The following is a 22,678-nucleotide window of genomic DNA, read 5'->3' on the forward strand; positions in this document are numbered from 1 at the left end:
CATCGGAATTAGTCAAATTCCTGTTTGGAAAAACATTCATATCAGGAATAAATACTTCAGAAGTCATAGTTTTGAGTCATGAAGGTGGATGTTAGATTCACTTTACACTTATACGTACAAATATACAGGCAATAATAACAGTTTCACAGATAACCGATTCAAATGATAAAATTTACATTAAAATGTAATTTAAATAAAAAGACTGAATTAAATGCAAATTAGATTTTTTTCTGCTTTGGTTTTTGCCTCTACATGTTCTGGGCCATATAAATTATGGCCCTTGTAATTATGGTGGTGCTTGGTCATGTCTTTTTAAAGAGCTCAAACCTCAGAAGTGCCCATCTCTTTAACTTCTCTGCCTCTGAGGGTTTGGTTTAGCGTGGCGACACTCGCCAAAGTTCGTGAACGTGAGTATGTGTGCTTTAATGTGAATATAATTTCATTTCGTGCGGTTGTGTGCTCCTATACTTGAAAAAAATATGGCTGAATATACATATATATAAAACACTGTTTTTGCATAGAAATGTGTTTTGTTTGTTTGGCCACCACGTGTCTCAGGCCCAGTGAAGCCACAGTCATGTAGTCTGTGGTTATATGGTCGACAATGTCTAGCAGGAACCAGCTGTCAAACTGTGAGGTCCCCCACAAGGCCTCAGGAGCTCTCGGCTCCATGCCTTTAAATGGCAGAAAACTGAACACCGCTTAAAACACTCCTGCTGAAATATCACAACAGACAAAGCCAAAAATAAAGACTCATCTGCCCATTTTTGGTCGCACTGACTATACCGCTTTAAAACGCCTTGATTCACAAAACACACCCTTGATGAGAAAGTTTTTCTGTTTATAGGAGACTGTTGTTTTTTTCTGTCTCTTAAAAGCGTACATCAGCATGACCACAACACAACTGTTGTGATGACAGCGGCCTTATCGTAGTGTCTGTGTGACTGTAGTTTCCTCCAGGCGTGAGGTCATGCGGATATAGCGGGTATGACATAAGCCAGCTTGGGCATGAAACCACCTTGGGACTAGAATCGGTTACCGCTCACCAACACAAACACACAAGGTCAAGTTTGCCGTTGAGATACACGAAGCGGACGCAGGGGTGTGGTTGCTAATGGATATCTGGAATCAAGCTCTTTGATGTGTTGAGCGGTCAGATCCATGTGGAAGAGTGCTGTCTGACCCCAGAAAGATGGCGGGTGTTAAGAGAGAGCGATAAAAGAGGAAGGGCCCCCACGTATCCTGTTTTTCTCTTTTTAGAGGAGCTACAGACCGAGCATGACATAAGCTTCTGTTCCAAAGCCAAACCCAATGAGGCCAGACTTTGTCAGTCTCCTACAGCTATATCTGAAACTTTGAACTATTCATTGAACAGATGTTGATTTTTCAGTAATGTTTCTCTACGTCTTTGTAAACCTGTTTGGATTTCTTCTGTGAAGCACAAAAGGAGGAAATGTGTGCTTTTCTCTGCAAATAATATTGGACTAGAGCTTTCCAAAAGAACACAAATGCACCATTAAAGCATCATAAGATTGTACAATTAACAATGAATCAATGCTGTAAATAACTGGAATGAGCTATTATATGGTTTCAGAACAGAGATTTTAAAACTTTATGCCAAGGACCAGGGTTGATTCTAGTCTTTCATCAGTACTATCCAACAAACCCCCACCAAAAAAAGTGTGATTTGTTGGCGCAGATAGCCTCGTGGCCTCACAGACCTTTCCTGATCCCCCCACTCTCTCTCCCACTTTACTTCACTTGATTGTTTTCATGTGACATAACACCCTTATAGAAACACCCGCCTGGAGAACAAAACAAGGCTTTGCTTCACTGATCTCCAGTTATTTTTACATGGTTTGCATTAAGTGGTTTACATGGTTTGCATTAAATGTAGTAAAACGCTGATATTAAAAGGCGAAATTAAATATACACCTTCCTGATGATACGTACTTTGTACAGGCAAGCAGATGAACCCAGAATATAAACGGCAGCTACGTATATGTTTTTATGTGAAGAGACATTTTTTTTATACTGCATGTAATAGTAAGTATCATATAAAGACAAAATGTTATTCCATAATTACAAACCCGATTCAAAATTTTTTAATAAAAACGGAATGCAATGACGTGGAAGTTTAAAATTCCAATATTTTATTCAGAATACAACATATCGTAGATGACATATTAAATGTTTAAACTGAGAAAATGTATCATTTTAAGGGAAAATTAAGTTGATTTTAAATTTCATGGCAACAACACATCTCAAAAAAGTTGGGACAAGGCCATGTTTACCACTGTGTGGCATCCCCTCTTCTTTTTAACAGTCTGCAAAGGTCTGGGGACTGAGGAGACTTCAGACGTTTCTTGTCTAATACAGGCTTCTAGTTGTTTGACCTACAGTATAGAGTTTTAGCCAGCAACAGCAATTGGCATTGTGGATTGTGTTCACCGACAACGTTTTCTGGAAGTATTCCTGAGCCCATGTTGTGATTTCCATTACAGTAGCATTCCTGTATATGATGCAGTGCCGTCTAAGGGCCCGAAGATCACGGGCATCCAGTATGGTTTTCCAGCCTTTACCCTTACGCACAGAGATTGTTCCAGATTCTCTGAATCTTAGGATGATATTATGCACTGTAGATGATGATAACTTCAAACTCTTTGCAAATTTTCTCTGAGAAACTCTTTTCTGATATTGCTCCACTATTTTTCGCTGCAGCATTGGAGGAATTGGTGATGCTCTGCCCATCTTGACTTCTGAGTAACACTGCCACTCTGAGAGGCTATTTTTATACCCAGTCATGTTGCCTATTGACCTAATAAGTTGCAAATTGGTCCTCCAGCTGTTCCTTATATGTACAATTAACTTTTCTGGCCTCTTATTGCAACCTGTCCCCACTTTTTTGGAATGTGTAGCTCTCATGAAATCCAAAATGAGCCAATATTTGGTATGACATTTCAAAATGTCTCAATTTCAACATTTGATATGTTATCTATATTCTATTGTGAATAAAATATAAGTTTATGAGATTTGTAAATTTTTCCATTACTTTTTACTCACAATTTGTACAGTGTCCCAACTTTTTTGGAATCGGGTTTGTAAAATATTACCTTTTAATTGTCATTGTACTAAAGGAATAAATCAATAATAAAAATGATTACATGCATTTCTCTCTTTCTCTCTCTCATTCCTCTCTCTCTCTCTCTCACACACACACACACACACTTTATATAAACAAAATACATTTTTATAAAAAATATTTGGTAACTTTCTATGAAGCCCGGTTTCATAATACATTATAAGGGTATTCTTAAAGCATTATAATGATGTATAATGCATTATAAAAAAAAATGAATAATATGTTTGCTATATCAATGTTATATCAAATGAATAATCATAACAACAATTATATTACATAAGAATACTTACGTATTTGTGGTTATAAGTTTAAGAGTAAGATTATTAATAACACATAATGAACACCATAATAAATCTACTTCATTAACAGTATTATGGACTGTATCATATCTTGACATTGTTTAAGATCTGTACAGTATCTTACTACAGCTTGTGAGTGGTTAGATGTTGAGTGTTATTTGTGTTTCTGTGGAGCTAATGTTAATTAACTGATGTGAGCTTTATACTCCAACTAAAGAAAATGCAATGTTTTATTTGGTTACATTTTATTTTGATGGCCCCATTAATCAATCGACTATAAGCAACCTTTCAACTACATGCCAACTAACTCTCATTATAGTATTAGTATGCTCAAGTATGGTAGAATCTAGTATGGTAGAATAAGTTGACGTACTTGCAAAGACACTTATCAATTTATCTGTTTGTTGTCCATCAAAATAATGTATTTGCATATATTTACAGTAGCAGTACATTCATTATTATTATAACTACTACTACTACTTATAAGTGGTCTTAGACTGCTTTAAGTAAAGTAGCGTAAGAAAAATGCCAAGATATGAGACTTAGAATTACTATGAGAAATATAGTCCGTTTTAAAGTGGATGCAACGTGTTCATTGTGTTATAAATAATCATACCCGTAAAAGCTACAACCACGAATAAGTAAATATTATAATATATTAAAACTGTTCCTATGAATATTCATGAGATGATACAACATATTATAAGTGTTTTTATAATGCATTATGCATTCATAATAATGCCTTAAGAATTCCCGCATAATGTATTATAAATATGGGCTTCATGGAAAGTGTTACCAAATATTTGCATTTGCATGTTATTTTCCTTAAATAAAATGTAATAAAAACAGTAGAAATAGAAAATACATAAAAGACCTTCAAAAGTAATTCACAAATACAAAAGCACTTGAGGGTTATTTTAGGAGGCATGTTTAGTTCTTCATATTTTCTTTCTCAGGCAGTCCTTTACAGTGCTGTTTATATGGTTTCCATCACAATTTCTTGGGCAACAGCATGTGAAAGCTGGTATAGGGGTGTTTTAGCTTAAGGGCTGGCAGACAGCAGCCAACATGTCACTTCATCTGCTAAGAGTGTTTGGGTTTGAGACCTCTGTTACTCATACTGTGAAGAACATTATTACAAATCCATCTGTGCTGTGAACGGCCATTCCCCTCGAAGCTCTGTGTTTTGTCTTTCGGTTAAAAGTAAAAACAGAAACGTGTTGCTGTTTGCAGAACGAGACAAAGCTTTGGGGAGAAATTAGTGTTGGTGAAGATTAAGCAGTGTCTTATAAAGCCTCAAAGGTCAGAGGTCAATATTCCAGCTTTTACTATTCATCCAAAGGGGAATATGGGGGAAAAGAACCGTTTGCATTTACTGCTAAACTATAACATTAATTAATTTTTTTTTTTTTTTAAAGAACATCATTAATGTAAAATACAATTTCCACTTTTCTCAAAATTATATATACATATATATATATGTATATATTAACCCATCTAAATGAATTGACTTTGCAAAGTCACATTCCATCTGAAATGTATCCTGACACTTGAGATGCATCAGAACAGACTCTAGCTGCCCGTTTATGTGATTTTCCATTGTAATTATGGCTTGTATGGCCAGTAAGTGGATATTCTGGCGGTTTAGACCCGGTCCCTATATGACGCCTTCCCACAATCCCACCAAACTTTGCTGTTCTTGTGTGGCTCTAATGTTTTTTTTTTTTATGAGGAAGGTAATGTACGTAAACAAAATTGCACCAATCTGCATAAAATCAGCCGACTCAAATCGAGAAGCATTTGGCGTGAGAATTATTTTTCTAGCAGAGACATAAACATATGATTTTACAGTGTGAATCTGCAACACAGAATACTTATAGTGAGTCAGTGGTTTTTTTTTGCCAAACCCAAGCATTTACCATAGAAATACACATCGCCACTGCCTTTGAGATCAGTGTAGCATTAAACATGGAAAAACGGGTGGGGTTCAATCTTGCACTGACTCACTAACCTCTGGTTTATTGATGAGGGGTTCACTACCCCCCGCCCCCTCACTTAAAGATTCATAGACACACACTATGTGGCGCTACACTGAACCCATACCACAGCCAGCTAAACACTCTGTGGTGCGGAGGCTGAGAGTGTGTTTTGAAATTCAGCCCCAGATGTTTTATATTATGGGGCTTTTATGCCAGTTTACCGTAACTTAGATTTACTGGTTTAACTGGAGTTAGTATGTCTGAGCCAGAACTGGGGTTTTGGTCAGATGACAGTCAGCTCTGTATTATTCCTTTACCTCATCTCTCTGCTCTTTCTGGCAAGGTAAACAACAGTGTGGCATCTGTACTGCCAGAACAGGAGCGGGTCAGCAGCAGATCGCTGTTATAATAGACTATAGTAACCCTTCGCTCACTCTCAGGCTGTTGAGATGTTTTTATGAGGTTGTTTTCGCTGAGGCTGAATTTGATTGAAACTGAGTTTGACTTTGGTTTGAGTGGTTACTGCAGTCATGAACTCTGTCTCCTTTCGGCTTTGAGGATTAATGCATACTAGCGCAAACAACAATTTTTGTAATCCTGCAATAATGTAAAGTCAGGGGATCATGAAAGAGACAATGCATGAATAAGTGTGCGTAAAAACAAATTTAATGCACAATGCTGAGGCATGTATAAAAATAATTGATGGTGCTTATATCATCCTGACTTGCCAGCATGGAGAAGTTAAAAGTGTTGCTGATGTTTGCAAAGCAAACTTAGACAGGAATGATTAGAATAAGGGCGTGTGTCCACCAAAGTATTGTTTTCTAGAGCCTAGTGTATTTTTTTGATAGTTTTCAAAAGGAGCATTATTGTTTTTTCTTGAGCCTTCTGCATTTTATCAGTTGTTTTCAATGGAAACCATTTTTCTGTGCATTGAGTTGAAAAATGTTAAACTGTAGGAAATTCATCACTTGTCACTGTCACTTTTTATCCAGCTGTCCAATCACAGTGGGTGGGAAGTGGCAAACATCACACTGACCAACTGTCCCTCAACAAAACAACAATGGAGAAAAAGTTAATATTGCTTTTCTCAGTGAATTTATGTATGTAATCAAATGGAATTGCTGGATTAGCACCAATATTGATAAGAAAGATAATGCTTGGAAAAGCATTTCATTAGTGTTAGTGTGGGAGTGTGAATTACCTGCATCTATGAAAATGTGAGTTTTTTTACTTCAAAAAGTACCTTATTGCTGAGAAATATATAATGACAAATACATTTATCATATAATGATTTGTATTTTATTTTAATAATGACAGGCTATCCTACTATTAGCCTACTATATATATCCTACTGAATATCCAACTTTTTATTCATTTACAAATGAATAAATATTGCTTTGGCTATTATATTAATTTATTTAGAGATTAGTTTACACTGTAAAAAAAAAAAGACATCTGTACAATTTTTGGGTAAAATACAGACAGTTACCAGAACTTTACCGTAAAAAACAACAACTGATAAACATACTTAGTTCAATGTAAAAGCATCAATGCAGAGAATATCAATTTACAGGTTTTCACTGTAAATTATAAAATTACTTGTTCTTTTTCACTTCCAAAATCTGTTTTTGGCAACACTTTACTTAAAGCTTGTATAATGAATTCTAAAATGTTTCACATTTTAATTTTGGTTATAATAAATAACAAATTACAACGCACATTATGAATAATTATAATGCATTGTAGCCTTTCATAACCCTTTGTGATGCATTATACATAGAGGTTTTAAGTAAAATGTGACCCCAGTTGTTGTTTTTTTTTTGTTGTTGTTGTATTTTTGTATTTTACTGTAAAATTACATTAACTGTAATAACAGTTATTCACCGTATACAGTACAGAAACTTACTCTTAACCAATTAATAGGTTTTTACTGCAGCATTTTTTTTACAGTATTTTACTGCTAACATCACACTCATTTTTTACAGTGTAAAATATAAAGTTTACTGGTCATTATTATACACTGTAATTTTTTTAAGTCATAAATAAAACAAAAATAATTGGGGTATTTTTATCAGAAAATACTATTTTAGTCTTTCTATTTCAAAATTTCACATTAAATTTAATGTGTTGTATTTTCTTGAAATTTCTTTGTAATTCTGTGTAAAAAATAAATAAATAAATAAATAAATACTAGCAATTTCCGAGTGGAAATAGTTTCAAAGTAAATCCTACTCATTTTTTAGTGTACGAAATTGACCTATCAATTACTCCAGAGAGCAATAAACTGTTCTGCTTGAGTACAACAAAACCATTACGATCCAGTTAAATCTAATGAAATGTAAAAATTGCAATCTCAAATAAACTGCAACAATAAATTGTGTGTATGAACAGACGCTTTGAGAAGCAAGCATACAGTATGACTTCACACACAGATAAGCTTCAGCTGGCTGTGTTCCCAAAGATCTGGTTACTGTTGTGTTGTCACCGTATCTTTCTTAAAACGGAAGGGCCGAATACATTGACTTTCCAGCTGTGTTTCGCTCATTTTCCGAGTGGCCATGAATTTGTGTTTAGTCCTGCATCTTCCAAGTCCTGATGTCAGCTTTGGACTCTCTCTTGCGGGGCGTAGAGGTTTGTTTTATTTTGACAAATAATACACAAATCTCATTCTTTGTTGAGGTGGACTTCTACAACAGCAGAATTAGAAAGACATGTTGACTGTTTAAGAGCTTATTTGTCTCATTTTCCAGCCTTTCCCCGATATACTTCATAGCAGGTTTGGCAGTCTCAGTGTATGTGTTTCTTTGCATGAATGAGCGCGTGTCAGGATATCTGCTCTTTGCTACATTTGTCAGTGGTCTGTGGAATTGGAGGAGACCTGGAATGATTCTATGAGATGTTATAAGAGAGACTATTTATGCATGCGGGTCCATAGGGTCCAGAGCTATTATGCAACCTTTCTCCCCCTCTCAGTCTCCTTTTTTGTTTCCCTCTCTTTCTGGCTGTCTTTTTTGATGGCTCATTTTTCTTTTCTTCCTTTTTTCCTTTCACTGTGTCCCTCCGTTCCAAATAGTGACTAATATTTTCTCCTTAAATTAGCATGCAGCCCCAAGCAGTTGAAGAGAGGGACAGGAAAGGAAATAAGGAAATCTGATCAATGCCATGTGCGTCTGTATATAATAAACCCATGCACCATCATTAAAACCTAAACCCTTTTTAATCCAAATTTAATTCACTCCAATCAAAGTTGAAACAGACTTACAAGAAACTGTGACTGCATGTTCTTTTTTGTTCCAAAAGTAGTTTGCAAAAAGGGTACTATGTACTCTTAGGCTATTTTCACGCCTTTCTGACCTCGTCAGACACATTTCAGGGGGCTCATCATAAAAGATGTTAAATGGAGATTCTAAATAGATCAGAATAAAGGTATCTCAACAGACATTTAAAAAAAAATTTGGATAATTTTTGCCTTGACACAGGTTCTTAAAACCATACTGCAAATGGCGTGATGTTTAAAGACAACATGAAGCAAAGCTCCACACACAAAAAAAAACACGAGAGCCATTAGCTACTTATAATGCAACATTTAGAAGACATATGACTCTTTTAGTTGAGACATTACAGAATTCTTTGATAAAGGTGATTAAAAAAAAAAAAACACTTAATAGTGCATAGTTTCTATAATAGTTTCTTTAGCCATTTACAAACAAACAATGCTGTGTGCTGCATTGAAGGACAATGATGCACAGTGTTTTAAACTTTTGTTCTTGAATTATTTGTTGCAATTTGATACTGAATCTCTTTTGTAGCAAATATACTCTGTTTTCTAAGAAATGTCTGTTTGAGAAAAAAAGAAGGAAAGAAAGAATACAAATGGTGAAGATAGTATAGTACCAGAGACAATTAAGTTAACAAATCTTATGTAACAGACGAATGACTCTTGTAACATTGAGCGAAATTGAGTTGTGAAATCTGCGATAGCTCTGAACGTTTCACTTACTGAAGGTGTCTGATTCAAACTCACGAGCAAGTTTAAGGCTGTTTCGTGAATCTTGGTAAATAAAACCAATTCATGACAGTCATTTTTGGGCATCGTGTCACATGATTCGTTTTGTAGCAAACATGTAAACAAAGTCTTCCCAGATGTCTAGATTTAAAATGATTATCATATAAAATAAAACAGTTAAAACCATGAAAATTCAATCGTATTCATATACGGCTGCACGAAAAGCTGTGTGAATGATTATAGTGTGCACTGACTTTGGACTCTTCCAGAGCATGAGGACTGCGCTTTACTGACCCAGCCAGAAACAGATGACTACATGTGTTTTCATTCATTTTCCATTCTGTCCTTATCTTCACCCAGGAGCAGCATTGTGGGGCCTTTTAAATGTCAGAACATCTTTGGTTTGGGTGATCAGAGCACTCTCACTCACGCTACTACTCGGATGCAGAACGTTGTGAGTGTGTCCCTAAAAATATCCTGCCGTATGGTACTCATTTTTAATGTGGCACCAATCATTGGTGTTAGATGCAAACAAAATGTTGATGAAAGAAATCCCTCATTCTCTCTCCCTTCTTGTTTGTGCCGTGTAATGCGTCCTCCCCATAATTTGTCCACATGAAAGCAGTTGAGTGGAGGCATGGCATCTGTTCGGCTCATTAAAATCAACTCATGGTTTAATACTGCACCTTTCAAAGCCCTGCAGCCCTGCAACAGTTTAGCAAGTGATCAAACTTACTTGAATCTTACTTGGAACTTAATTGGAACTGTGACTCAAATGGACAATGCAACAATTTTTCCTGCAAGCAACAACGAACGAACAGTGCAAGGCTGTGAGCACAAATGATTCTTATATACTTGCAAGTCACTTGTAATAAATTCACCTGTAAGTTATCAGTCAGTGAAACATTACTAAGGTCACAACAAAAAGTCCCTTTACCATTACTGTGTTGTATTTGTGAGACTTGCATCCATACATTTTCTGATTGCTCTTTGTTGTAATACATTGATAGATAATATCCAAAAAAGAGGAACTGCAAAATGCTCAAGTGAATAATAACCAGCCATTAAATGCAAAGCAGTAAGTTTAATGGTTGTGTGTGCAACATGAACCAATCAGCTTGTGCCAAGTCGTTTAATGCAGTGAATATTATCAATTTATGTTAAGTTCCCATCTGCCTGTGCCATGACAGAACTTGGGGACCCACTTTATATTAAGTGGCCTTAACTACTATGTACTTACATTTTAATTAATAATTTAGTACAATGTACTTATTGTGTACATACATGTTTTTACATTGTACTTATATTTAAAAAAAATGACATGTAATTACATCTGTACTTAATTTCTGTAATTACATTTATAATTACACTGTAGACCCATACTTTACACCTTAACCCACCCTTAAACTTACCCATACCTCCAACCCTCTCCCTAAGCTTACCCCATCCCACCTCAATAGCAGCAAAAGTGTTTTACAATACAATATGAAAACAATAAGTACATTGTACTTATTTTTTATGTAAGTACATAGTAGTTAAGGCCACCTAATATAAAGTGGGACCGAACTTGGCATTAATATTGCTTGTGTCATAAATTGATGTGTTTTGTATTGAGGCAGCACTTGAACAGTCAGCATCCTTACACATGCCAAATATCCTGCTAGAGACAAGTACACAATTTCCAAAAAATCCATCTGCTCCTGCATAAAATGGTTGTTTTCTTAGACGTAAATGCAATTAATGCCGCCTCAGGTTCAGAGTAGATTTAAACCACTTGTTTGTCGCAGACTCTCTGTCGCGGTGCACTGCTCATTAAACATGCTCCTAGTTTCTCAGCTCACAGGAATCCTAATGTGGTCTTGAACACTTTTTCTAATGAAGTCCTGAAAAAAAACAAAAACTGAAACAACAGGGATAATATACTCGACCCCAGTAAGGGGACCTATAAAATCCTATAGCTCTTAAAGAAAACCTGACATCTACCCACAATATTCTGCTCTCTTTTGTTCTGTTTGTGTCTAGTTTGATTTAAAATTTGCGTGTGATAATGATGAACTGACCTTTCATATGACTTTTTCAGAAGTTTCAGTGGTATTGTTTATTCATTTTCAAACCAAACAGGCATTGATGATTTGTAATTCACTTTAAGGGGTTTCACTCAAGCTAGACCAGGGGTTTCAATACATTTTAATGCCATGGAGTCCCAAATATGATGTTCCCCTTGGGATCAACTCATATAAATATAATATAATTATATTTATAACCCCCCCCCCCCCCTTCAAACCCTTTCGCAGACACATACCTAACTACAAAATATTTTTCTATTTTTTAATTACATTCCCATTTATGTTTGTTCAATATAGTACTTAATTTATAAGACAGAACGGCATGTTTTCATTTCACGTGATGTTTTCTAAGCTTCTGAGACACAATAGTAATTCCACTAGTTGTCCAGACAGGGAAGGATAAAACTGTAACAGTTTGCAGTTTTCCTATACTGGAGGAAAAGTCTTCTTATAGAACCAGTATGTATCCTGATATTGTTCTGAAGACTGTGTGTGTGTGTGTGTGTGTGAGAGAGCATGTGCCTCATAAATCTGCTGTTAGTCTCAGAAATCCTCACCATGGGAGACTTGTCTGTCCCTTTCCTACGGAGTGCCTAAAGCATCCTCGTAAATAAAACCAGATGGCTTCAATATGTCTTAAAATGGAAGGAGAGATTTGCATTGGCCTTGCGGTGTCACATCAACAGTTCTGAGGGGCAGAGTTTTATAAGTTAGTTGACTGTTTTTCTCTTTACAGCAGGATGAAGACGGCGGAGATCTGTGTGGTCCTGTTTGTCTTGGGCTGTGTTTGTGGACTGTCATTCACTTTGGACCCCCGAGATCCAAATGTTTGCAGCTTATGGGAAAGGTAAGAATCATCTGCTCCAATACAGAGCTCAGAAAGCCAATGCCAAGTCGAGATGATCTGTTCCAGTGCATGCTGGCAGCCAAAACCGTTGTTGTAGATCAATGTCTGCAAGTCAAACAACAAAAACACAACCAAAATCCTGGCGAAATGTCTCAAAATAAAGGAAATGTTAAAACAAGTAGCAAAATTGCTTATTATATCAAGACCTGTTTCAAGCAATATCTTTTATTTTATACATTAGAAGTCTAAGTATAAAAGTGTGCAGATGTTAAACCAGGGGTCTTCAACACTTTTCCGGGCAAGGACCCCTTTGGTGATAGAGATATGGAGCAGGGCTTATATTAAAATTTTACCTTGCGTTAAAGTACTTTATTGGTAATGAGTAGTTTGTACTCCAAACGTATTCTTTAGAAAGTTTCTTTTTAAATTGATCATCACACAATGATTTCAAAATTAATGTTTGTGTCATGATTTCCTTAAACTTTGAAACTTTTAAATCAGAATGTTTACAGTTTGAGTTTTTATTTGTTTCATTCATAAAATTAAATAAAATTAAGTAAAACAAATTCCTTTGACCATAAAGGACAAGCTGTTTGGTTATGGATGGATGGGGATTTTTTTTTTTTTTTTTGTCAATCATTTTTAATGGGAGAAAACCAAACCTTCAAACTGAACCTTTTTTTTTTCCGAATGTTTACATTTTTGAGAAAGACCCATTTATGATGTAGGAAAATAATGTTACAGCCTTTTCAAGTTATTTTAACCACAGACCTATTTGTACTCGTACATCTAAAACTGTCATTCCAAGTCCATTATGAATTCCTGAGGGAATAAAACACTACAAACCATGAGCAAAACACTCTATGGGGACAGTTCCAGCAATTGTGTTGTACATCATGTCGAATGATGCAAAAAAAGAACATGACAGAATCTTTGTTCCTTTCTAGTTTCACCACTTCAGTGAAGGAATCGTATGCTCAACCTTTCGACCAAGTGAAGTATGAAGAGACATGCTCTGAACCGTGGAACGCTAACAAATGCACCCGGCACAGGTGACATACACTCACAAACACACACGCACTCATGCATTTACTCACAGTTACACTGAGCTGACTTAGACTAAACGCAGCATGAATTCTTTCATGCTGCAGAGCTTTACGGCCTTCAGCTTTGGTCACTGGAGGGATTGTTTGGTTTGGCAGGGCAATCTTAAAATTGCTTTGAATCCAAGTAATTGTGATGCTGGCGCTCACAAATGCTCCCTTTATTACAATGCTTGCATGCAATCTCCCTCTCCCTGCCAGTCTTATGGCAGTTCCCAAAGGCCTTTTTAAGGTTAATCTGAAATAAGGCGAGTGGGAAGGGTACCGCATGTTTAATACATTTCTAAATATTATACTTTTCTGTAAAGAAGGTGCCAAAAGCTGATCCAAGACAACTACTGAGTCAGAAGTCTTTATGTGCATGTACAGCTGATTTGTAATAATGAAATAATAACTATTGTGTGGTCTTGAATTATTTATTTTTCCGTGGTTAAGGTTCTCTCATTTACTCTCCAGGATCACCTATAAAACACTTTATAGGCAGGTGGTGAAAATGGACTATCGGAGGAGGTATCAGTGCTGCCGGGGTTTCTATGAGAGCAGAAATAAATGCGTTCGTGAGTATTAAATTGACGTTTAACTTCTACCTTAATGGTTTTGAATGGTTTGTTTTTGTATTTTCATCTCTCTGTGTGTTTCTTTTTCCCTTCCTGCTCTATGTGTGTGTGTGTGTAGCACGTTGCACTAAGGAGTGTGTCCATGGCCGCTGTGTAGCACCTGATCGCTGCCAATGTGAGAGCGGCTGGCGTGGAGAAGACTGTTCCAGCTGTGAGTAATGCATCACACTTTTTCTCCTTCTCTTTCTGACATGCAAAAACAACCAAAAAGTGCAGCATTTAAAAGCATTAAATGCAAAAGCTGATATGAAAGCCGTTTAAAAAAAGTAGGGAACTTCTTCGCTTTCTTCTAAGATACCTTTTTATGCTAAATATTAATGCATAATGTTTTTCCACAACCTATGTTAAAAATCAATATATGATGGTGGACAGAGGAAGAGCAATGTTGATTATAATTCATTACCTAATTAATACCTGAAACTGCACTTTCTGTCTCATTAGCAGAGACATTTCACTGTGTGTTCTGGCTTCATTTTTGAACGTGTTGTCATTTGTTAGTGTTGCTGTGCATATTTTTATTGGGCCCCATTTTCTCGCTTTCCTTTTTCCTCTTGTTTTCTTTTCCCCCTCTCCTCTTTCTGCATCTGCTGTCTGCTAAACTCTTTTCCTTTTCTTTCGTATATATGCGTTTGAATCATAGAAATGAATATAAGAGTTTTCACAGCTATGGTTTCTAAAGCATCTCCATTTTTCTTAGCTGATTTTACACATTTCTCCACACACAAATAATGCAGTCCTGTGTAATTTTCACATTATTTACATACCATTATAGTATTTAAAAAATATTTTTAAATTAACTTTCATTTTGTTTTTAGTAATTTTGTTATGAGTGGCTTTTTAATGTTTCAATTTAAATTTAATTTGTTTTGAACTTTTATTGTTTAGTTTTAGTAATTTCAGGATTTAATTTTAATTTGTAACAAATTTCAGTTCATTAATGCAACATTTTTCATCTAATAATCTGAAATATACAGTGTTTATATATATTTATATATTATATATATTTTTTTTTATTAACAAACATGATTTCTGATGCAGCCTTCTGAACACTTTATTATTTGGGGTTATTATAACTGCATGTGTTGTATGACTCATATCAGGAAATTTTTCTTGATTTTTTTAATGTTTGATGTTCTATAAAAACGTACTATAACGTAAAAAAAAAAAGTAAATAAATAACTAATCAACTCAAGATCTTCTGCAACTTTGTCCAATACATGAGCGTCCAGTGTTTACTGTAGTATCTTGGTCTGTAATACGGATATGATTTGTAAAACTGTGGTTTCAGAAGGGTACAATGCCTTGCAGGCTCCTAAGTGGTGTTTACATAAATGTAATGGAAACTCAAGGCTCTGGCTCTAGGCAGAAGACCTTTCTCTCTAATTTGGTCCTGCTTTTTGTTTGGTTGGACTGTGAAACCCCATTATTAGCTCGCATTGGCAGGAGGAGGCTTGACACTTCCTGAATGCCTGTGTGTTGGGAGATTTGTGGGAAATTAGAGAGGTTTGAGGTTTTAAATACACATTTCTCCCACTCTGTCCTGAAAGACCAAAGGCCAAGCTCTTTCAAACTCCTATACAACTTCTTGTCTGTTTAAAATTATACAAGTAAGATCATTATTAAAAAGTAATTATATGTATAGAAGAACTGTGGCAATGTCACCAAAATGCTTCAAGAGACCTGCAAAGCTACAGTACTGTGCAACGTTTTAGGCACTTGTGTAAAAATGCTGTAAAGTGAGGATGCCATTAAAAATAATAACTAAATTAAATCAATATTTGGTGTGGCCACATTATGCGCTAAACAGGTGCACTTGCGCATTATTTTATATTTTATTTTAAAATGCTTGTTGAATAAATTAAAAGTTACTGGGCATGCTGCACAAAGCAGAAACACCATTTAGAATTGGAGGTCCATAATAGTCATCATTTTCACATAAGAAAGAGGTTCAAGGCTAACTATTTAAGTAAGGGCTTCTGGGAAAGAGCCTTTTAAGACTATTCCTAGAGAGGAATTTTCCCACATGGAAAAAAGACATTCCATATCTGCTGGAAACGTGCTGTTTGATAAAACTACTTATATTTTATTCATTTTCATCTTCAGACAGCATAAACATGTGACTCACATGAACAAAGAGAGTGTAAATGATCCACTTCATATTCATTGTTTATAATATTCCATCACAAGTTTGTCATTTCAGATCATGCTGATTAATCCTAAGGGACATTAGGGCAGAGGGGCTTGGGAACAGAAAACTGGACTTATAATGTAGTTTATGATCAAGCAAGCAGCCTTGAGTTGAAAATCAACCACATTCTGATGTTTCCACTTGTCTGTTTAAAGTGGTATGAATTTGCTTTGAGAACTGGTTGTGTCAGGTTGTGTTTGAATCGAGACAGCTGTTGAGCTCCAGTTCCTAAAGCCTGACATGTGAACATTGGGTGTTGAAATCATTCACCTCCCCTGCTGTCCGAGTGTCAGACCCCAGGACTTTTAGGCCTTGTCCACATTAATACGTTTTCGTTTGAAAACGCATCTTATTCTCTCCGTTTTGGCCATCCGTCCACACTGAGATGGCGTTGTAAGTCAAGGAAAACTGAGCTTTTTGAAAACGCTCTCCAAAGTGGATTAATTTGAAAGCGCCGTTTTCGCATTGTAGTGTGGACTGTGAAAACGGACGCTTTTGAAAACGATGACGCAAGTTTAGTCATGTGACGCATATTATACCAATAGATATCCGTGTTTATACTGGTATTTTGCATGTTATGTGCTATGCACTTTCACACTATTGCTACAGATGTGTTACTTTGTACACTCTTCATATCACAGTCCTGCAAAGGTGAAAGCTAATTTACACGCAATTCGTATTTGCGCCAAAACATGAGGGCAGTTGCGTTTTAGATCAGACATACATACATACAATCGTTAGTGTGCGACGTGGACGTGTCAGTGAATGGTGTGTTTTTTTTGTAAATAAAATGATCCTGTCAGAAGAACTGCATAAAAACGTATCATATTTGTTCCTTGTGTATAATCTGCAGTGAGCTTTTTTTAAGTTTGCAGAAAGCAAATGTAAAATTTTTTATGTTTCAGTGAGGATGAGACAAAGTTTGCAAAATGCTTGAAAACGCTAGTGTGGATGAAGAGTGTTTTAAAATGAAAAAAAAAAAGCCATTTTCAAATGCATCCGGATTAATGTAGATGTAGCCTTAGGCCCTGTTTACACTAGTGCATGATGATCCTCATCTTCAGATCTCCGTCCACAATACACAAGCGAAAACGCATATCAAATAACCATTTATGCACGTACAACAATGTGAATGATGTTATTGTTTACACACAGAGCAAATGTGAGCAGCCATGCCTTTCATTTTCGGTCTCCGTTTTGGTCTGTTTACACTGAAACGCAACTAAAACATTTTCAAACTAAAATGGGGTCTGCACAGCATTTTCGAATGTCTCCGTTTTCAAGGTGCCAAAAATGTTTTGACAGTGTTGTCAACTGTAATAGACATTGTTGTGTATTGTACCCTTAGAATGATTTCTGAAGGATCATGTGACACTGAAGTAATGGCTGCTGAAATTTCAACTTTGCCAGCACAGTAATAAGTTACATTTTAAAATACATTAAAATAGAAAACAGTTCATTTAGATTGTAACAGTATTTCAGAATGTTACTGTTTTTACTGAATTTCGGCCAAATAAATGCAGCAAAACTTCTTCATAAAACATGACAAAATCTTACATATAAACTTTTAAATGGTAGTACAAATAAAATGTAAAAAAAATACTCTATTTTTTTCCTATCAAAACAAAAAAAAAAAATTCAATACACTGGAATAAAGAAGTTAACTATCATAGAAGCCAAATGAACTCAGATCCTCACTGATTAATGTTCTCTTTGAGTTCCAGAGAAGCTTTCTTGGTAATGAGCTCTTCATCTTGACTTGCTCTTCACGAGTGTGTGTGTGTGTTTCTGTGATGGATTCCACTTCTTAACCCCTAAAGTGTACGTGTCATCAGTTAAGGTTGTGTCATGACCGAAATCCAATCCCTGTGTGAGCGCTGGCCTGAGCTCTCTCTGAGGTCCGGCCAAACTCCATCTGTAAAATTTCCCATTTGAAACTCATTCCTTCTGTTGAGCTCCGTACAAATTCTCCGGTCAATCACACTATCAATTTGTCATGCTCTAAATGCCAGGGATGCTCAAGAGAATCTCTGAAGTATTTAGGAATCCTTTAGCACTGACTTGCTCAAATAACCAAACACAGTCAGACCAATACGAAACTACGTTAATCCAAAGAAAAGCTTCTTGTAAATGCATCTGAACATACTTTATAATATGTGTTTGCCGATATCTCAGATTTAGCTGAACTTGTGTTTGTGTTTAGCATGTGATGCCCAGCATTGGGGTCCAGGCTGCAGGCAGCGCTGTGAGTGCCAGAACGGGGGAGAGTGTGACGTTATTAAAGGAAGCTGCCAGTGCCCGGCCGGATACACTGGTGAACACTGCCAGGTATAACTACACTAACAGCCTCTTTAATGAGCTGGATGCGGTAGCATGTAAATTACCTGCTTTTATTCATTTATGATGTCATTACGATAAATGTACATTATATTACAGATTACTGTATGTTCAAAGTTGAATTGTTTTAATTCAACCTATTTTCTTCCTGTCAGCACCCCTGTCCTGAAAAGTCGTTTGGACAGGGTTGTCTGCAGCAGTGCCGGTGTGGAACAGGAGGATTCTGCAATAAAACCACTGGAGAATGCGTCTGCAGAGATGGATTTACTGGACCTCTGTGAGTGCAGAAGTAACTAAGAATAATAATGTGGTTTCTTACAGCTCTCAAATGCTAAATTTATTCTTGTTACATAATGTATGCTTATGTATATCTTTACATACTTCACATTATTATTATTTTAAAACATTTTGCTGACATGTATGTGTACATATAGACAGTAAACATTTGTCTTCCTTATCTTTGCTGCATTTATTTAAGAAACCCAGTCTAAGGAAACTTGAGTGTCTTAGTACTGTTATTTTTGAACTGTTTATTTTAGTATTATTTATAAGCTATTCAAGTTTTTATCAGTATTAAATTATTTTAACATTTTAAATTAGTTTTAATAATTTTCATTTTCAGTAAGTTTATATATATATATATATATAATATATATTGGTTCTAGTAGTTTTATTTCCATTTTAGTTTTAGTAATCCTATAGTACTTCATCTTAAATGTATGCATTGCAGTTAGTTGCCAAGATAACATTTCAAATTTGCATGTTTTAAGTTTTTTATGTATTTTTTAAATGCTATTTTATTACAAATACCAAAACTATTTTTTGGTTAACAGTAACACTTTTGAAAGAAAAAAACAACCTCATGCATATGCTATTTCATGTTTTAATTTCACAAATAATATTCAGACTGAATATTGAAAGATTTATTTCAGAAATCTTCAGAATTTGATATTTTGTCAGTTCACATAGTCATTGTAAAAAATGTGCTTATTTTGTTAGAGGCCATAAATTGTGCATCTGAAATATTCCTTGTGGTTTTACATTTTTACAGTCCTAAAACATTATCATTGTCTCTCCATCTTTGAATTGAACTTTGAATCATAATTTCACTGTGCACCCTACGCGTCTCTGTCGCTCAGGTGTGAGGAGCCGTGCATGAGGCCGAACCGATGTACTATACGCTGCCCATGTCAGAATGGAGGCATCTGCAAGGGGACAGGGGTGTGTGTGTGTCCTCCTGGCTGGATGGTGAGAAATCTGTGTATTGGCCTTTTTTTTTTTTTCTTAGTTGAACATCCATTTTTAGCGTCTCTCTCTCTCTGTTTCAGGGTGCTGTCTGTACTGAGCGGTGTCCACCTGGCCGTTTTGGTACAAACTGTACTAAAGAATGTTTGTGCCATAATGGAGGCCGCTGTGATCCAGAAAAAGGCCAATGTCAGTGTGATGCAGGCTACACTGGAGAAAGGTCTGCATAATTTTAAGACTTCTATCTTTAAGTCTACTATCTGCATCCCGTCAGAACTGACTTGACACTTGTTTTAGGGTCACAACCCATCAGTTTTGCTAAATGACAACTTATTGTTTTGTAATTGGCCTTAATGTAATTTATAGATTTGTAGAATCTTGAAAAAGTCTGAAATCCACAGTAAAGCCTCTGATAGATATTTGAGTAGCATGGTCATACTGTATGATTCCCTCTTGAGTGAGCATGTGTGTTTCTTGTGAAGGTGTAACGAGGAGTGTCCGGTGGGTTCATACGGTGAGGACTGTAAAGGTGTGTGTGACTGTGCTAACGGAGCCCGGTGCTATAACATCCACGGTGGGTGTCTGTGTGAGCCGGGGTTTAAGGGTCCACGCTGTGATCACAGGATGTGTCCTGACGGGACCTACGGCATGCACTGCGAAAACCGCTGCCTCTGCAACTCACAAAACACGCTCAGGTGTGCTGTGTGCATCCTCGTCTGTTACTGACCATCACTAACTTTGATTTGACACAGACTGAACAGAACAAATTACATGCATTTTGTTCTCAGAACCAGTGTTACTTTAGTATTTTGTACTATTATAGTTTCTATTAAAATGTTGAATTAGCTTTTATTTTAATATTTTTATTTTAATTTTAGTTTAATATTTAGTCCTTTATTCTATTCAGTTTTAATTTATTTTTATTACAGTTTAATTTTCAGTTTATCTTATTTCAGACTAATTTTCTGTTTTTAATTTAAAGGGTTAGTTCATGCCAAAATGAAAAATCTGTCAATAATTACCCTCATGTTGTTCCAATCTTGTACAACCTTCGTTCATCTTCGAAACACAAATTAAGATAATTTTGATTAAATCTGACAGCTCTCTGACTCTCTGCATAGACAGTATTTTTTATGTATTTAATATGTATTATTAATGAACTGATCGTTCTATTAACCAAATGCTGTTTGATAAAAAAAAATTATATATATATATATATTTTAAATATATATTAGCTTGAGTAATTGTATATATTGATTATGTCATGGATATTACAGCTGTCATCCTCTGAAGGGGGAGTGTACCTGTCAGCCTGGGTGGGCGGGGCTATATTGTAATGAAACCTGTGCTGATGGTTATTATGGTAACGGATGCCTGGAGCCCTGTCTCTGTGTGAACGGAGGAGTGTGTGACACGGTGACGGGCCAGTGCCATTGTTCTCCCGGATACATAGTGAGTGGACAGATACGAGCACAAACAGAAAAACTTCCTCAATACCACGTAATATTCCACATTAATATTCCTGTGTGTGTGTGTAGGGACTACACTGCGAGAAGCCTTGCGAGGATGGTTTCTACGGGAAGGGCTGCTTGTCTCCCTGTACCTGTGTAAACTCTATAGCCTGCTCTCCTATCGATGGAACATGTTTCTGTAAGGAAGGTAAGTTCTGGTACACATCAAAATAAAGAATGATTCTATCTATTCCACCTCAACATTGTTTTTGTGTGTGTGTGTGTGTGTGTGTGTTTAGGATGGAGAGGACTTGACTGCTCTATTGCATGTTCAGAGGGCACATGGGGTCCTAGCTGCAACTACACATGTCAGTGTGCAAATGGAGCATCCTGCGACCCTGCTGATGGTTCTTGCAAGTGCACCGCAGGGTGGAGAGGAGCTTCTTGTGATGAGTCCTGTCCAGTATGTCAAATATTTACAGTGCACATTTATTTGATTTACAAAAAACAGTTCTAGAAGATGCAGGTCATTCATTTTTAGTCACACTTTTTCCTTCTATGAACTGAATTTGACTTATGCGTCGTTGTCTGTTCAGCATATCTGTCTCCTAAATCATCTGCAGTAATTTTACACCATCAGCAGAAGTTATTAACCTGATGGCAAATGCATAACACTCTTTTGCTTTAAAGTATATGTTGCATGGCCATCATTCAAATTAAAGTAGTCATTATGTTAGACCTGTATAATTTCACTGGGAAGAGTCAGAGTTATTTGATCGCTCTGAATCAATATTTCCATTCTGGTTTAAACAGATCGGGACATTCGGCCCAGGCTGTCAACACAAATGTGACTGTCTGCATGATGAAGGATGCGAGAGTGTTACAGGCCAGTGTCTGTGTTTACCTGGCTGGACAGGTAGGACTTAATTCAATATGCAAAAACGGTATACAGTATGAAGTGATAAATGTTTAAAGCAGAACCAGCTTCTGGCTGATCAAATAATGAATAAAGCACTCAGTCACTCGGGAAATAGAAGGAAGAGCCAAGCGCATTGCATTATGGAATACAGTATTCTGTGCAGAATGCGCTAGTCCATATCAGCAAATGTGTATTTATAGCTTGCATACCAACAGAAAATGTGCATACTGCACTAATTTGATCTGTATGTCTGTCTGTTAAATAAATTTAAAAAAAGAAAAGAAAATAAAAGAAAAAAAGAAAAAGAAAATGGTTTAGATATTGCATTATACAAATTTAGTATGAGTAGTGTGCCATTCGGTGCATATTTAATTATTCCTCTCCATTGATATCACCCATAACGCAGTGTAGACCTTTGTTATACTATTATAATGATATATTATTAACATTAAACCCTATATGTCATATTATATTAA

The 22,678-nt window shown here is 36.1% G+C and overlaps 1 protein-coding gene across 1 annotated transcript in view; it reads left to right on the forward strand.

Moving 5' to 3' along the window:
* Positions 1 to 22,678, forward strand: part of pear1 (platelet endothelial aggregation receptor 1) — a 38,490-nt gene that overhangs the window by 10,473 nt on the left and 5,339 nt on the right. The window contains exons 2-14 of the mRNA XM_052578198.1: positions 12,232 to 12,342; positions 13,290 to 13,394; positions 13,902 to 14,002; positions 14,121 to 14,213; positions 18,454 to 18,578; positions 18,743 to 18,864; positions 19,727 to 19,835; positions 19,916 to 20,052; positions 20,315 to 20,527; positions 21,110 to 21,284; positions 21,371 to 21,491; positions 21,583 to 21,746; positions 22,097 to 22,199. Coding sequence (XP_052434158.1) covers positions 12,236 to 12,342; positions 13,290 to 13,394; positions 13,902 to 14,002; positions 14,121 to 14,213; positions 18,454 to 18,578; positions 18,743 to 18,864; positions 19,727 to 19,835; positions 19,916 to 20,052; positions 20,315 to 20,527; positions 21,110 to 21,284; positions 21,371 to 21,491; positions 21,583 to 21,746; positions 22,097 to 22,199 — 1,675 coding nt within the window. The 5' untranslated portion in view covers positions 12,232 to 12,235. The remainder of the gene's footprint in view (positions 1 to 12,231; positions 12,343 to 13,289; positions 13,395 to 13,901; positions 14,003 to 14,120; positions 14,214 to 18,453; positions 18,579 to 18,742; positions 18,865 to 19,726; positions 19,836 to 19,915; positions 20,053 to 20,314; positions 20,528 to 21,109; positions 21,285 to 21,370; positions 21,492 to 21,582; positions 21,747 to 22,096; positions 22,200 to 22,678) is intronic.

This window comes from Carassius gibelio, chromosome B16, assembly GCF_023724105.1.
Source record: "Carassius gibelio isolate Cgi1373 ecotype wild population from Czech Republic chromosome B16, carGib1.2-hapl.c, whole genome shotgun sequence".
Lineage (NCBI taxonomy): Eukaryota > Metazoa > Chordata > Actinopteri > Cypriniformes > Cyprinidae > Carassius > Carassius gibelio.